General features: G+C 40.4%; 1 protein-coding gene across 1 annotated transcript; it reads right to left on the bottom strand.

Moving 5' to 3' along the window:
• Window positions 1-1,016: 1,016 nt before the first annotated feature.
• Window positions 1,017-1,607, bottom strand: LOC104108769 (uncharacterized). The gene has a single exon (XM_009617888.2). The coding sequence runs from the start codon at window positions 1,605-1,607 to the stop codon at window positions 1,017-1,019; it is 591 nt and encodes a 196-aa protein (XP_009616183.2).
• Window positions 1,608-17,678: the final 16,071 nt, after the last annotated feature.

The raw sequence follows: 17,678 nt of genomic DNA, 5'->3' as shown, positions 1-17,678 counted from the left end.
CTCCCCCCACTCGTCCAAAATCCATGCGTAATTATCTTTTCTATTTTCATTCGTCTTCTCACTTTCTTTTCTTTTCCTTTTGTTTCTCGCTTTTTTTTTTTCTAAAGTCTAAAACTATAGTAAAAACTAAAGAAAGAGTACTATCGATAAATAAGAAATTAACTAAGCACCTAATCAACAGAAAATTTTGGAAGGAAGCGATAATTACTCTAACCCTCCCCCTGACCTCCACTTGGAAAATAATTTTATAAGATTCAAACACTCAAAAATAACACACTCAAGAGTGATAATTGGTCTCGATATAAAGAAAAACAATAACAAGTTCGTATCACTAAGACACTTTACAAATCTATTTATCCAATTCTTTAATAAAATCTCCAGCAATAACAATACTGAAAAAAAGACACAAGTAGTTATTTCCAACAAAGAACAAGAACCAAACTTGTCTGAAAATGAAAATAATGGCGATGGCCTATATGGTCATGAATCTGGTCATCTTTCTCCTTCCACCATCATTACTAATAATATAGAAAACCCTTACAAATAAATCAACCTCGCCACCACCCTAACTAATAATATTCACAATAGCAAATACCTTATCAAGAATTACAACACTGTGGCCCATGTCACCGTCTCAACGAACGACCACAACAACAATAACGATGAAGAGTACAAGAATACTGGTAGTACTAATAATAAAAACAATAATAACAGGGAGTACTACAATGGCGGCAATACTAACAACAAAAACTACAATGGGGAGTACTACAATGGTGGTAGCATTAACAAACAAAATAACAATAATAGGAAGTACTACAATGGTGTCAATAGTAACAACAACAAGAACAACGAGGAGTACTACAATAGTGATAGTACTAGCAACAACAACAACAATGATGAGGAGTAAAAGAATAGCGGCAATACTAACAACGTAAACAACGACAAAAAATAATACTACAATGATGGTAATACTAACAACAACAACAATGATGAGGATTACAAGAATAGTGGCAATACTAACAACGTAAACAATGACAAAAAATGAGCACTACAATGGTGGTAGTACTAACAATAACAACAATGAGGTGTACTTCAATGGTGGCAATACGAATGACAACAACAACAATAACAACAAGAAGTACTTCAATGGTGGCAGTACTAACAAAAGTAACAACAACTAATGCAACGATAACGAGGAGTATCACAATGGGGGTAGCATTTACTACAACAACAACAACAATAATAAGGAGTACTACAATGATGGCAGTACTAACAACAACAACAACGAAGGGTACTTTAATGGTGACAGTACTAACAATAACAATAACAATAAGGAGTATCACAATGAGGAGAGAACTCATTATAACAACAACAACAATAACAACGAGAAGTATCACAATGTGGATAGCACTTACTACAAAAACAACAGCAACAATAACAACAAGGAGTATCACAATGGGGGTAGCACTAACCACTGTAACAACAACAACAACGAGTACTAGAGTGATGGCAGTACCAACAACAACAACAATAATAACAACAATAACAAGGAGTACTATAATGGTGGCGGTACTTAAATCATTAAATACAACCTTAATAAAAGTCATGTTATAAATATTATTTAAATAATGTGTTTGAACTATCAAAGAAAAAAAAAGAAAAAAAATTGAGTTTTTGAAAAGATGAATTATTATCGACCCTATTTATCTGAATCCTAAAAAATAGGTGTTATTATATTAATGTAGTAGTTGAATAAAAAGTAATTGAATATATATTGGAATGAATTTTATTACCAAGTTTTCATATTCTACTATGAAATTTTCCCCAATTTGTTTTAAGAATTTATAGATAAAGTACGTTCCGAGCTAATGAATATAATTAGTTTTTTTATATAGTATTGAACGTTCAATTAAGAATATAGATAACTATAACGACCCTACCAGTCATTTTGAGCATTTGTATTACGTCAGCTGTTTGAAGTCTTGAGTAGATTCATGAGAAGTCTTGAATCGTCGGTTTAGGTTTTCATGTGATTCGAGATTGATTTAGAGGAATGATTCTCAACTAGAAAGCTTTAATTGGAAGAGTTGACCAAGTTTGACTTTTATGTGTTTGACCTCGGATCAGAGTTTTTATGGTTCCTTAGGTTCGGACAGTGATTTTGGACTTGGGCGTATACCCGAGATGTTTCGAGAAGGTTATGGCTCTAATTGGTGAAAGTTGGCAATTTGAAGGTTTGGAATATTCGTAAGTTTGACAAGGAGTTAACTTTGATGATATCTGATTCAGATTTTTGATCCGAGAGTTGGAACATGCTCTTTATGTCATATGGAACTTGTGTGTATAATTTGAGGTCATTCCGAGTTGATTTGGTATGGTTTGGCTCGCGTTTTGGAAGTTGAAAGATCATTAAGTTTTATTTGAGGTGTGATTTATGATTTCGATATTGTAACGAGTGATTTGAGGCCTCGAGTAGGTCTGCTTTATATTTTGGGACTTGTTGGTATGTTCGGATGGAGACCCGAGAGGCTCAGGTGAGTTGCAGACATGTTTCAGATCATGTTGGAACATTTTGGTTAAGGCTGGTTTGTGGCCATATCTGGTGTGATCGCACCTACGGAGCTGTTTGCCCAGGTGCGGTGTTCCCAGGTGCGGAAACATGGCCTCAGACGCGAAAAGGTCTGAGTTTGGGGATCTCTGCAGATGCGTGATTTGTGAAACATATGCGGAAGCGCATAAGCGGTCTTTTGGGCGTAGAAGCAGGAAGAGGCGCAAGAGCAGATTTTGGCTTGCACCTGCGATGTCACATAAGTGGAAATGGTTCCGCATATGCGAGAGGTCGGGCTTCAGTGATTTACCGCAAAAGCGGCTGGGTGATCGCAGATGCGAAGATGCCTGGGAAGTTTGTATTTATTCGAGGGTTGAGTTATTTTATTTATATTTTGAGATTTGGAGCTCGATTTGTCAGGCAATTTTGGAAGGAATTTTCACCACATTGATTGGGGTAAGCATTTTGGACTTGATTTTGATTATATTCCATGATTCCATTTTTCAATTTTAGAATTTGATTGATCATTTTAAAAGAGAAATTGGGAGGTTTTGTCTAAAATTTTCTAAAATAAATAATTATGATTTGGACATCGATTCGGAGTTAGATTTAAGTAAAGTTAGTATGATTGGACTCGTATTCAAATGGGTTATCGAAATTTATGAGTTTTGTTGGGTTATGAGGTGCTGGACCGGGTTGACATTTTGGTTGACTTTGAGTATTTGACTAAATATTCGACCTTTATCGTCTGGGTTTGTTTCCTATGGTATTATTTGATATTTTTGAGTTTCTTTTGGATGGTTTCGTTTTGGTGGTTGAATCATGCGGGATGGCATCTCTAGAGTGTTGTTTGGATTGCTCGGTATTAGTTGGTTGAGGTAAGTATATTATCTAAACTTGGCTGAGGCACTAGTTGCCTGAGTTATTTGTGATAACTACGTGCTATGGGTGCGCATATGTATAGGGATTGAGTCTATGTGCGAATACCAGGGTATTTATCCATGCTCGGGGTAGTGCTTACGTTATGCTATGCCTTGAGTTGACTGTTAAGATTTAATCTATGGTGCTTTTCATATTTGTAACCTTGTTGTGAACTATTTGATCCATATCTAAGGTTACATAGAGGCTAATTCCCTGCATGAACTTGATAATTGCTATTTCTGTGATGAAATCGCCGATTGAACTATGATAGCACACTTTGCACATCCCTACACTTTAGCATGTCATTATACCAGTCTAGGAACATGAAATCTAATATTCATTCATTATATCCACGTGCTCTTGTATATTTTCTTCTGTGTGATATGAATTGGACTGGATGCCAGTAACCACGCCGGGCAGATTGAGTTGTTATGCCTGTGACCACACCGGGTGGATTGTATTGTTATGCATGTGACAACGCCGAACGGGTTGTGTTGTTATGCATGTGACCATGCCGGGCGGATTATGTTGTTATGCTTATGACCACATCGGGAGTATTTCGATATTGAGACTGTGACCAAGCCAGACTGGTAGGACGTTGAATTGCATGTGCTTGCATGTGGATACGGATCCATCCCCTAGGGTCTCCCTCTCATGTTTCTCTCTTGATGGTGTGCACGCGGATTTTGAGAAACCGAAGGGTTTTTGGTTAATGTGAGCTCTGGGAGAGCTGGTTATTGTTATTTGTATCGGGTTGCACGTTGCAACAGGACTTATTGGCTTATTGTTATTTGGATCGGGTTACGCGCCACAACAGAATGATATTTGGTTATTGCATTTCATCTTTACTTGAAATTTCTTTGATTGTTTACTTGATTTACTTGTATATATTCCTTATATGTTGGATTGTTGAATGAGTAGAACACTTAAAACAAAGAATTTTGAGCACCAAGATGGTTTTACTTGTGTTTTCTTGATTTGCTCATATATATATGTTCTATACTTGTTGGATTTAAGAACTTGTACAGGTGATTGGTGAGTATCATTTATAATTCCTGCTTCTATTACCTCGTTGAGGTAGTTATGATACTTATTGAGTACATGGGATTCGTTATACTCATACTACATTTCAGCATCTTGCGTGCAGATCTTGGAGCTGATGTTGCGGTACATGGCGAGAGTTGGCATTGAAGATATACCCGTTGTCCGGACATGGCTACCACTTGTTCTTGGTAGTCTTAGATTTGAGTCTATTTATGTACTTTCAAACAAATGTTATATTACTTCATACTAATTTTGTAAATCTAAGTCTTAGTGGCCTGTAACTTGTACTACTAGTCCTTGGTGTATTGTATAAAGTTTGAGTTGTTTCATTTATTGATCCCTTATTATTCTCAATTGAATTGTGTTGATTGTTAGTTGGCTTACCTAGCGGGTTGGGTTATGTGGCATCACGACTAATGGATTTTGGGTAATGACAAGTTGGTATCATATCTCTAGGTTCATAGGTTTCTATGAGTCATGAGCAAATGTCTAGTAGAGTCTTGAGGACCGGTATGATGACGTCCATACCTATCTTCGAGAGTCTACATGGAAGTTAGGATAAACTTCCCATCTTTGTTTCCTTTTCGTGCGACATTGATTCAGCTTAAAGCGTATCTCTTGGAATTACTTCCACTCATTCGTATGTTGTTGTAGGAAAACTATGCAGGCGGTAAAAACTATTGCCATGAACCCCCGAAATCCATAACACATGCACGTAGCATATCCTCTAAGATCTGAATGGTGCACTCGGACTGCTCATCCGTTTGAGGGTGAAATGTCGTACACAACTTAACTCGTGTGCTTAACTCACTACAAGGCTCTCCAGAAATGCGATGTGAATTATGTGCCTCGATCGGAGATAATAGACACCGACACACCATGGAGACGAACAATCTCACAGATATAGATTTGATCCACTTGCTCTAAAGAATAGGTAGTCACCATTATGATTAAATGTGCTGACTTGGTCAGCCTATCCATAATAACCCATCCTGCATCAAATTTCTTCAAAGTCTATGAGAGCTCAAAAATGAAATCCATGGTAATACGCTCCCATTTCCACTCGGGAATCTCAAGTATCTGAAACAAACCACCTGGCCTCTAATGCTCGTAATTCACCTGCTGACAGTTCAAGCACAGAGCCACATACTCCACTTTTACTTTCTTCTTTCTTCTCCACCAATAGTGCTGCCTCAAATCCTGATGCATCTTTGCGGCGCCCGGATTAATAGAATACCGCAAACTGTGGGCCTATTCAATAATCAACTCACACAACCCATCTATATTGGGTACACAAATCTGACCTTGTATCCTCAATACCCCATCATCTCCAATTGAAACCTCTCGGGCATCGTTGTGCTGCACTATGTCCATAAGGAAAATCAAATGGGGGTCGTCAATACTAACGCTCTCTGATGCGCTTATATAAAAAAGACCGAGAAACAACGCAAGCAAGAACCCAGCTGGGCTTCGAAACATCCAGTCTTACAAATTGCTTGGTCAGTGCCTGAACATCCATGGCTAACGGTCTATCACCAATCAGAATATATTCAAGGCTACCCATACTCTCTGCTTTCCTACTCAAGGCATCGGCCACCATATTGGCCTTCCCCGGATGATACAGAACAATGATATCATAGTCTTTTAGCAGCTCTAACAACCTCTGCTGCCTCAAGTTTAGATACTTTTGCTTAAACAAGTGTGGTAGACTCTGATGATCTGTTAATACCTCGCAAGACACGCTGTAGAGATAGTGCCTCCAATTCAATGAGTGAACGATAGATGCTATCTCTAGATCATGAACGGTGCAGTTCTTATCATGGGGCTTCAACTGGTGTGAAGCGTAAGCAATCACCCTACCCTCCTGCATTAAGACACACTCAATACTAATCCGCAAAGTATCACCATAAATCGTATATGAACCCCATGTTGAAGGCAAAATTGGAACTGGAGTTATAGTCAATGCAGACTTGAGCTTCTGAAAGCTCTCCACACACTCGTCGGACCACTTGAATGGAGCACCCTTATGGGTCAATCTAGTGAAAGGTGTAGCAATGGACGAGAAACCGTCTAAAAACGATGATAATATCCGGCCAAACCAAGAAAACTCTGAATTTCAGTAGCTGAAAACGGTCTGGGCCAACTCTAAACTGTATCAATCTTTTCGGGTCTACCTTGATCCCCTCATTATATACCATATGACCCAAAAACTCCACTGAGTCATGCCAGAACTCACACTTTGAGAATTTTTCTTATAACGTTTTCTCCCTCAAGGTTTGGAGTACGATCCTCAAATGTTACTTATGATCCTCCCAACTCGAGAATATACCAAGATTTCATTAATAAACACGATGACGAATGAGTCAAAATATGGCCGGAATACATTGTTCATCATGTACATAAAATATTGTTGGGGCATTGGTCAGTCCAAATGACATCACCAAAAACTCATAGTGGCCATACCGAGTCTTAAAAGCAGTCTTCGGGATATCCGGGTCCCGAATCTTCAGCTAATGATATCCCGACTACAAATCAATCTTCGAGAACACTCTGGCACCCTGAATCTAGTCAAACAAGTCATCAATGCTCATTAATGGGTACTTGTAACTTTGTTCAACTATCTATAATCAAGGCACATCTGCATAGTATCATCATTCTTCTTCATAAACAGAACCGGGGCACCCCAACATGACATACTAGGCCGGATGAAACCCTAATCAAGAAATTCTTATAGTTGCTTATTTAACTCATTCAACTCCACTGGTGCCTTACGAGATGGTAGAATAGAAATGGGATGAGTGCCCGACACCAGGTCTATACCAAAATCAATATCTCTATTAGGTGGCATGCCTAGAAGGTCTAATGAGAATACATCGGGGAAATATCTCACTATCGGAACTGACTCAATGGTAGGAGTATCAGCATTGACATCCCTCACAAATGCTAGATACGATTCACACCCTTTTCCCAACCATACGATATGCCTTAAGAAAGGACACCATCCTGCTAGAAATATAATCCAATGTACCCCTCCAATCCAACCGCGGCAAACCTGGTATAGCCAAGGTCACGGTCTTGGCGTGATAGTCCAAAATAGCATGATAGACGATAACCAGTCCATGCCCAAGATCACATTAAAGTCTACCATATTAAGTAGCAATAGATCAACCATGGTCTCATAACCACCAATAACAACTAAACACAACCGATAAACATGGTCCACAACAATAGAATCTCCCACATTTATAGACACATATACATGAGCACTCAAAGAATCACGTGATATATCTAGATACAAAGCAAAGTAATATGATACATATGAATAAGTGGATCCCAGATCAAATAAGACTAATGCATCCTTATGACAAACCGGAATCATACTTGTGATGACAACACCCGATGTAACTACCACTGTCCTACTAGGAAAAGCATAGAAACGAACCTGACCTTCCCCTTTAGGGTGACCTCTACTTTCCCGATATCCACCCCTAGATGGCAGTGCAGGTGGAGCAGCAACCATGCCATGTGAACCCTGTGGAATTCGTGGAGCCTGTGTAGTCTGTAGAGGTGTGCCCCTCCTGAGTATGTGATAGTCCCTCACTATATGTATGTTATTACCACACTCAAAACAAGCTCACGGTGGGCATGGCTGCTGAAGCTGAACCTGGCCTGGTCAGCTAGACTGACCGCTGAAGGCACCCCATATATAAGTTGCACTGGATAGTGGCTGATCAAAATGGGAAACCTGAAACCTCGGATAAGATGGAGCACTGCTAGTAGAGGGAAGTGCTTAATGGACTGGCTGACTCATATATCCCCTGACATGTCAGACTGTAGCTGCAGAGTGTCCACTACTAAATCCCCCTGTACCTCGAGGCCTCTTGGCCTCCCTATCCTCTCTATCCTAGCCTCGCATATGCTCCAACCTGTGAGCAATCTCTGTGACCTTCTGAAACGGGGCATCCATCTCCAACTCCCTAGCCATGCTGAATCTAATACCATAACTGAGCCCCTCGATGAATCTGCGTACATGATCTCTGACTGTAGCAACCAAATCATGTGCATATCCGGATAACTCATTGAATCTGAGGGCATACTCTAACACTGACATAGTCTCCTGATACAGATGGTCAAACTCTATGCGTCATGTATCCCGAAGGGTCTGGGGAACAAACTCGCTCCAAAACATCTCTGAAAACTAATATTGGGCTACCCTCCTCGTAAGCCTGCCACCACCTGTAGGTTGCTCCTAACAGCTGAAAAGTAGTAAAGGCAACTCTGCTCGTCTCCACAATATCCATGGTGCGGACAATGCGGTGGCACTTTTCTAGAAAACCCTACGCATCCTTGGTAGCTTTGCCACTGTAAGTAGGAGGGTGATACTTATTGATCCTCTCAAGTTTGAGATGCTCCTCCTCAGATGCCTCCGCCCTAACCTCGGGCTGAACTGAAATAATAGGCTACACTAGCATAACTCCCGGGACTTGATCAACATGGACCCGTTGCTGTGGAGTACGTGCCACGGGAGTCTGAGCTCCTCCCCCAGCTTGAGATGTAGTTGGCGTAAGGGAAATCAATCCCTCTTGAGATAGAGTGTCGAACATGCTCAAAACCTATGATAAGGTCTCCTGAAGTACATGGGTGGCAACAGGCGCCTCGGGAGCCTATCCCCCAACCGGAGCTACTGGTGGCTCCTTAGTCACTGCTCGGACAGGTGCTCTGGTTGCAGCACGTGCCCCGACCTCGCGCTGCTTCAACAAGGGGCGCATGTGTCTGATCATCAGATCCAACAGTATGTGTCCTTACCATTTGTGAGAGAATACAAACACAAAGACTTAGATTTTGAAATCAACAATTCACATTATAAGGAATCAAAGAAGTGGAATTTTCCTAACATCCTCTAACCTCTCGAAAATAAGTAAAGTTGTCTCTATACTGATCCGCAACACTCTACTAAACTTGCTTATGACTCGTAACATCTTTGAACCTAGAGCTATGATACCAACTTGTCACGGCCCCAAATTCCCACCTTAGGATGTTGTGATGACACCTAGTCTGTAAGAATAGGTAAGCCTAACAAACTAGATAATATGACAGAAATAACAACTGAAAACATGATATAAACTGATAAGTCTCATAATCATATTAACGTTGAATTGCAGCTATAATTGTACCAAACCCTGGTGAAATTGAACCATAAGCTCTACAAAAATTTATTAAAATTTATAATAGAATAATGTCTGATATTAGAATAAACAGTAATAAAGAAATGGCGGAAGATGACTTCGAGGCCTGCGAGCGTCGGGCAGGTATACTTTGAAGTCTCCGGAATGGTTGAATGATCACTAACATTCGAAATGAGCAGATGTACCTGGATCTGCACACAAAACAATGTGCAGAAGCGCAACATGAATACACCATAACAGAATCTTATAAGTATCAAGCCTAACCTCAGTAGAGAAGTGACGTGGCCAAGTTAAGACACCTACTATGACTAGAAAATCTAAACAAAGTATAGTGCATTCAAATAAAGGAAAACAAGGAAATGAATTACAATAAGGTAGTTCAATAACGTAAGCTAACAACAGAATTTGAAAGCAAATAAGGCAACTATAATGAACGTGTGATAAGAACAACAAGAAATCAACACGGACAAATACAAGTAAGGTAAATGAAGAGATAACAAAACTGTTCACCCAGCAAAACCTTTTTAACGTAGAAAGTACAACAAGAATCACAACTGAGGTACCACGTTTTATATCTACAATTCACAATTTAAAATCACAACCTCTTCTTATGCCGCCGCATGAGCCTTACATTTAGATATTTTTGAAAAAACATTTTTTTTTCGAAATAGCTACATGCACTTTAGCACCCTTATGTCGTCATGTTGCTTCATGTAATTCCCTTACTAGCAACACGCACATAAATCCCACCTTATGCCGCTGCATGCATATTAACCCTTATCCTTATACCTCTGCATACGTATCAATATCACAACATAATAAAAACCTGCACCACAAGTGTCGATATGCCACAACTTGACAAATATCAACAATACCAAAGTTACCACAACATATAGCCCACGGCTCAGCCACAATGTGAACAAGAATCTCAATAATAACAAAATGAATGAGAATAACTAAACACAGAAAGATATATCCATAATCAACAACTTCAACCTCAATGTGATAATAGCTTTCATAACTTCAACTTCAACAACTAAAAACGAAGGCATTCCCACGAAAAGACAACTTCCAATTCAATTATATATCATAAGATTAACAATGAAAACAATAGTATGAAATAGCAACTACGTCTAAATGCATGAGAATAATTCAACACGAAGAGACATCATGGAATAACAACTTCAAATGAGAATAAATTCACAATTAAAAAGGCACATGACGATGAGAGATATAACAATATCAATTAAGGCATATAAAAAGCATGTTTGACAATAAAAGATAGAGCATGTGATAATAACATCAAGTAAAACATGCAAGAGCAATTTAACAATTAAAGATATAACACGATATTATATTTTCTAATTAAATGCATGAAAAAGCCTAAGAGTCTAATCCGGTCAAACTACCACACATAATCATGTGTACACACTCTTCACCTCATGTACACATCTTTCACATGATTCAAATAACACAAATCAACCCGAGTCCTAAGAGGTATTTCTACCACACAAGGTTAGACAATATACTTACCTCAACTAGGCCAAATCAACCCTCGAAAATAGCTTTTTCCCTAAAATTTGCTTCCACGCGGCTCAAATCTTATAAAATGAGTTAATAACATCAAACAATGCAAGAGAAACCAATTAATATATATAAAGCTTTGATCTTTACTCAATTCCCCAAAAGTCATCAAAAATCAACCCCGAGCTTGCCCGATCAAAACCTGAGTTCAAGGGTAGATTCCGACTATCCATAATCCCACGATTTTATATATGTGTTTTGTTTTCAAATGCGAGTCCAAATCGACTCTCAAAACTCAAATCGTCATTTTTAAAACACTTTGACAAAAATCCCCAAATTTCCTCTTTGATTCTAATACATTTGATGTTAGCTATAAAATATAATCATGAAATATAGTTGAAAATTGATTAGAATCACTTACCCAATATTTGTAGATGAAAATTTCCTCTCCAAATCGCCTCCTACCGAGTCTAGGGTTCTAAAATTAGAGAAAATGATTCAAAATCTCGACTCCTAGCCCTTTTGTTCAGTTATAGATGTCGCAATTGCGACAATGGGTTCGCAATTGCGAACCCTGTTCCCATATCAAATGCGACAAATTATGTCGCAATTGTGATTCTACCCAAATCTGCCTATGTACGCAATACACGTGTGGAATCAAAATTGCAATACCTTACCCTCCCCTGCTCACTTCACATTTACGAGGCTGGTGCTCGCAATTGCAACATTTGAGACACCAGCACACAAACAACCTGTTATCAGTCCAAAACTTTCTGAAACACGTTTGAGACTCACCCCGAGCCCTCGGGGCTTCAAACCAAACATCCATACAAGTCTAAAGACATCATACAAATTCGCTCACGGGATCAAAACACAAAAATAACATCTAAAACTATGAATTAGACATCAAAACGCATGAATTTCAAAGAAAAGTTCAAGAACTTCTAGAATTGAAACCATGCATCTGAATCATATCAAATCAACTACAAATGACACCAAATTTTGTAGACAAGTTCCAAATAAAATAACGGTCCAATTCCAAGTCCCAAAACCAAATTTCGAACCCGATAGTCAAAAATCAGCTTACGGTCAAACTTTGAAAATCTTCTAACCCTCAAATTGCCAACTTTCGGCAAACAAGTCAAATCAACCTAGGGACTTCCGAATTCGATTTTGGGCATATACCCAAGTCCAAAATTATGATACGAACCTATCGGAGCCATCAAAATACCGTTCCGGAGTCGTGTTCACAAAAGTCAAACTTTGGTCAATATTTCTAACTTAGGCTTCTACGCCAAGAATCAAAGGGTCCAAATAAACCCAAAACCTTCCCGGAATGAAACTAACTAACCCCGCAAGTCATAAAATTACATATACACATGTGTGAATAATAAAAAGGGAAAACGGGGCTCAAGTACACAAAACAACCGGTGGGGTTGTCACATTCTCCCCCTCTTAAAACAAATTTTCATCCTCGAATGTGCATAGAGACACACCTAAAGTGATGAAAAGGTGAGGATAACGACTGCACATGTCGTGTTTGGTCTCCCAGGTTGCCTCCTTGACCGTATGACCCCTCCATTAAACCTTCACTGAAGCAATGCACTTTGATATCAACTTCTAGACCTATATGTCCAATATATCAATCGGCTCCTTAACATAAGTCAAATAATTATCCTATTGGACTGAGCTGAAATTTAACACATGGGACGGATCACTATAATATTTTTGGAGCATAGAAACATAGAACACTGGGTAAACTGCCGACAAATTGGGTGGCAATGCAAGTTTGTGGGCCACCTCACCAACTCTCTCAAGGATCTCAAAAGGACCAATATACCTAAGGCTAAACTTTCCCTTCTTCCCGAACCTCATCATACCCTTCATGGGTGAAACCCAAAGCAAATACCTCTCTCCCACCATAAATGCTACATCGCGAGCCCTCGACTCAGCATAACTTTTTTGTCTAGACGGTGTTGTACGAAGCCGATCCTGAATCAACTTGACTTTCTTCAAGGCATCCCGAACCTATTAGTGCCCAATAACCTAGCCTCACCTGGCTCAAACCAACCAACTGGATAATGAAATTGTCTCCCATATAAGTCCTCATAAGGAGCCATCTGAATACTCGATTGGTAGTTGTTGTTAAAGGCAAACTTTCCAAGCGGTAGGAATTGATCCCATGAACCCCCGAAATCCATAGCACATGCACGTAGCATATCCTCCAAGATCTGAATGGTGTGCTCGGACTGCCTATCCATTTGGGGGTAAAATGTTGTACTCAACTCAACTTGTGTGCCTAACTCACACTACACGACTCTCCATATATATGATATGAACTGCGTGCCTTGATCGAAGATAACAGACACCGACATGTCATGGAGATGAATAATCTCAGGGATATAGATCTAAGCAGTTGCTCTGAAGAATAGATAGTCACCACCGGGATGAAATGTGCCAACTTTGTTAGCCTATCCACAATAACCCATACTGTGTCAAATGTTTTCAAAGTCCACGGGAGCCCAACAACGAAATCCATGGTAATACGCTCCCATTTTAACTCGGGAATCTTAAGTCTCTGAAGCAAACCGCACAACCTCTGATGCTCGTATTTCACCTGCTGACAGTTTAAGCACCGAGCCACATACTCCACTATATCTTTCTTCATTCTTCTCCACCAATAGTGCTGCCTCAAATCCCGATACATCTTTGTGGTGCTCGGATAAATGAAAAATCGCAAATTGTTGGCCTCTTTAAGAATCAACTCAAGCAACACATGTACATTGGGCACACAAATCCGACCTTGCATCCTCAACACCCCATCATCTCCAATAGAAACCTCCTTGACATCGTCGTGTTGCATTGTGTCCTTAAGGACAAGAAAATGGGGGTCATCAAACTTACCATCTCTAATGGGATCTTATAAAGAAGACCGAGAAACCTCGCAAGCAAGAACTTGGCTAGGCTCCGAAACATCTGGTCTCACAAATTGGTTGGCCAATGTTTGAACATCCATGGCTAACGGTCTATTAATAACCAGAATATATGCAAGGCTACCCACACTCTCTGCCTTCATACTCAAGGCATCGTCCACCATATTTGCCTTCCTATGATGATACAAAATAGTAATACCACAAACGTTTAGCAGCTGTAACCACCTCTGATGCCTCAAGTTCAGATCATTTTACTTAAACAAGTGATGTAGACTCTGATGATGTGTGAATTCCTTGAAAGACATGATGTTCCTCCAAATATTCAATGCATGAATGATAACTGCCAACTCTAGATCATGAACGGGGTAGTTTTTCTCATGGGGCTTCAACTGGTATGAAGCGTAAGAAATCACCCTAACCTCCTGCATCAAGACACACCCAATACCAATCTGCGAAGCATCACAATAAACCGTATATGAACCCGATGTTAAAGGTAAAACTAGAATTGGAGTTATGGTCAAGGCAGTCTTGAGTTTTTGAAAGCTCTCCTCACACTCATCGGACCACCTAAATGGAGCACCCTTCTGCGTCAATCTGGTCAAATGTGCAATAATGGATGAGAAACCCTCTACAAAACAACGATAATATCCGTCCAAACCAAGAAATATCCGGATCTCAATAGCTGAAGAAGGTCTGGGCCAACTCTAAATTGCCTCAATATTCTTCGCATCTACCTTGATCCCCTAACTAGACACCACATGACCCACAAATGCCATCGAGTCAAGCCAAAATTCACACTTAGAGAATTTTGCATTTAGATATTTTTCCCTTAAGGTCTGGAGTACGATCCTTAAATGCTACTCATGATCCTCCAGGTTGCGAGAATATACCAAGATGTCGTCAATAAACTCAATGACGAATTAGTCAAGATATGGCTGGAATACACTGTTCATCAGGTGCATAAATGATGTTGGGCATTGGTCAACCCAAATGACATCACCAAAAACTCATAATGACCATACCGAGTCCTGAAAGTAGTCTTAGGGATATCCGGGTCCCGAATCTTCAGGTGATGATACCCTGATCACAAATCAATCTCCGAGAACACTCTGGCACAATAAAGCTGGTCAAACAAGTCATCAATGCACGGTAATGGGTACTTGTTCTTACTGTAACCTTTTCCAACTATATATAATCAATACACATCCGCATAGTACCATTCTTCTTCTTCACAAACAGAACGGAGGCACCCCAAGGTGACACACTAGGCCGGATGAAACCCTTATAAAGCAATTCTTGCAACTGCTACTTTAACTTATTCAACTCTACTAGTGCCATACGATATAGTGGAATAGAAATGAGCTAAGTGCCCGGAACCAGGTCAATACCAAAATCAATATCTCTATCCGGCAGCATTCCCGAAAAGTATGCTGGGAACACATCTGGGAAATCTCTCACTATTGGAACTGACTCAATGGTAGGAGTATCAACATTGACATCCCTCATAAAGGCTAGATATGCTTCACATCCTTTCCCAAACATATGTTGTACCTTAAGAAACAAAACCACCCTCCTAGGAATGCAATCCAATACAACCCTCCACTCAAACCACGGCAAACCTGGCATAGCCAAGACGGCGTGACAGTCCAAAATAGCATGATAGGGTGATAACCAATCTAGGCCCAAGATCACATAAAATTCTACCATATTGAATAACAATAGATCAACTATGGTCACATAACCACCAATAACAACTAAACACGGTCCACAACATTAGTATCTCCCACAAGCATAGACACATATACAGGATCAGTCAAAGAATCACGTGTTATAACCAGATATGGAGAAAAGTAATTTGATACATATGAAAAAGTAGACCCCGGATCAAATAAAATGGATGCATCCCTATGACAAACTGGAACCATACCTATGATGATAACATCTGATGCAACCAACTCCGTCCTACCAGGAAAAGCATAGAAACGAACCAAATCTTCCCCTCTAGGGCGACTTCTACCTGCCCGACCTCCACCCCTAGCTGGCGGTACAGGTGGTGCTGCAACTGGAGCAACAACCATGGCCTGTGGACCCTATGGAATCCGGTGAGACTAGGTAGTCTATGGATATGCGCCCCTCCTGTGTCTAGGACAATCCCTCACCTTATGTCTGGTATCACCATACTCAAAAAGCTCTCGGTGGGCGTGGCTGATGAAACTGAACCTGGCCTGGTCGGCTAGACTGGCCTATGAAGGCACCCCGTGCCAGAGGTGCACTGGATTGTGGTTGAGCAAAATAGGCAACTTGAGACCTCTAAATATCTAGAGCACTGCTAGTAGCATAAAGTGATGAATGGACTAGATGACTAACATATGCCTTTCCATGTTGGGTTGTAGCTGCAACGTGGCCACCACTAAATCCTCTAGTACCTCGAGGCCTCTTAGCCTCTCTGTCATCCCTATCCTGGACCCGCATTTGCTCCAACCTGCAAGCGATATCAATGACCTGCAGAAATGGGGTATCCGTCTCCAACTACCGATCTATGATAAATCTAATACTATAACTGAGCCCCCCGATGAATTTAAAGACTCGATCTCTGACGGTAGCAGCCAAAGCATGCGCATGCCGGGATAATTTACTGAAGTTGAGGGCATACTCTGACACTGACATAGTCCCCTGATGCAGCTTCTCAAACTCTATGCACCATGCATCCCGAAGGGTCTGGAAAACCTCTTAAGTCTCAGCTTCTCCTCCTCAGATGCCTCCACCCTAACCTCGGGCTGAAATGGAATAACAGCCTACACTAGCATAATTCCCAGGACCTGATCAACAAGGACCATCTGCTATGGAGTACAGGCTGTGCGAGTTTGAGCTCCTCCCCCCAGCCTGAGATGGATCTAGCGCAAGAGGAATCAATCCCGCCTGAGCTAGAGTACCGAACATGCTCAAAAACTATGATAAGGTCTCCTAAAGTGCATGGGTGACAACATGCGCCTCGGGTTCCTCTACCCCAATCGGAGCTACTAGTGGCTCCTCAGTCGATGCTTTGACGGGTACTCTAGTTACAACTCGTTCCCCTCCTCGGCCCCTACCCCGGCTCTGGCCTCCCGAGGATCCAGCAGGGGCGTGCGTGTCTGATCATCAGATCCAGCAGCATGTGTCCTCACCATATATGAGAGAATAGAAAGACAAATACTCAGATTTTGAAATCAACAATTCGCACAAAAAGGAATCAAATAAGTGGAATTTTCCTAACAGTTCTGTAGCCTCTCGAAGATAAGTACATACGTCTCCATACCAATGCGCAAGACTCTACTAAACTTGCTTATGACCCGTAACACATATGAGCCCAAAGCTCTAAAACCAACTTGTCATGACCCCAATTTCTCATATTTTGATGTCATGATGTCACCTAGTCTCTAAGACTAGGTAAGCCTAACAAACCAGAGAATATGATAGAAATAACGACTAAAAACATGATATAAACTAATAAGTCTCACAATAATCTTAATGTTGAATCACAGC

The sequence above is a fragment of the Nicotiana tomentosiformis genome, chromosome 5 (assembly GCF_000390325.3).
Source record: "Nicotiana tomentosiformis chromosome 5, ASM39032v3, whole genome shotgun sequence".
Classification (NCBI taxonomy): Eukaryota; Viridiplantae; Streptophyta; class Magnoliopsida; order Solanales; family Solanaceae; genus Nicotiana; species Nicotiana tomentosiformis.
The sequence above is the reverse complement of the archived record's forward strand: the minus strand, read 5'-3'. Positions and strand labels throughout refer to the sequence as shown.

Excerpts from the sequence above, each read along its gene's own strand:
- LOC104108769 (XM_009617888.2), bottom strand. The coding sequence starts at position 1,607 with ATGACTTTTATTAAGGTTGTATTTAATGATTTAAGTACCGCCACCATT.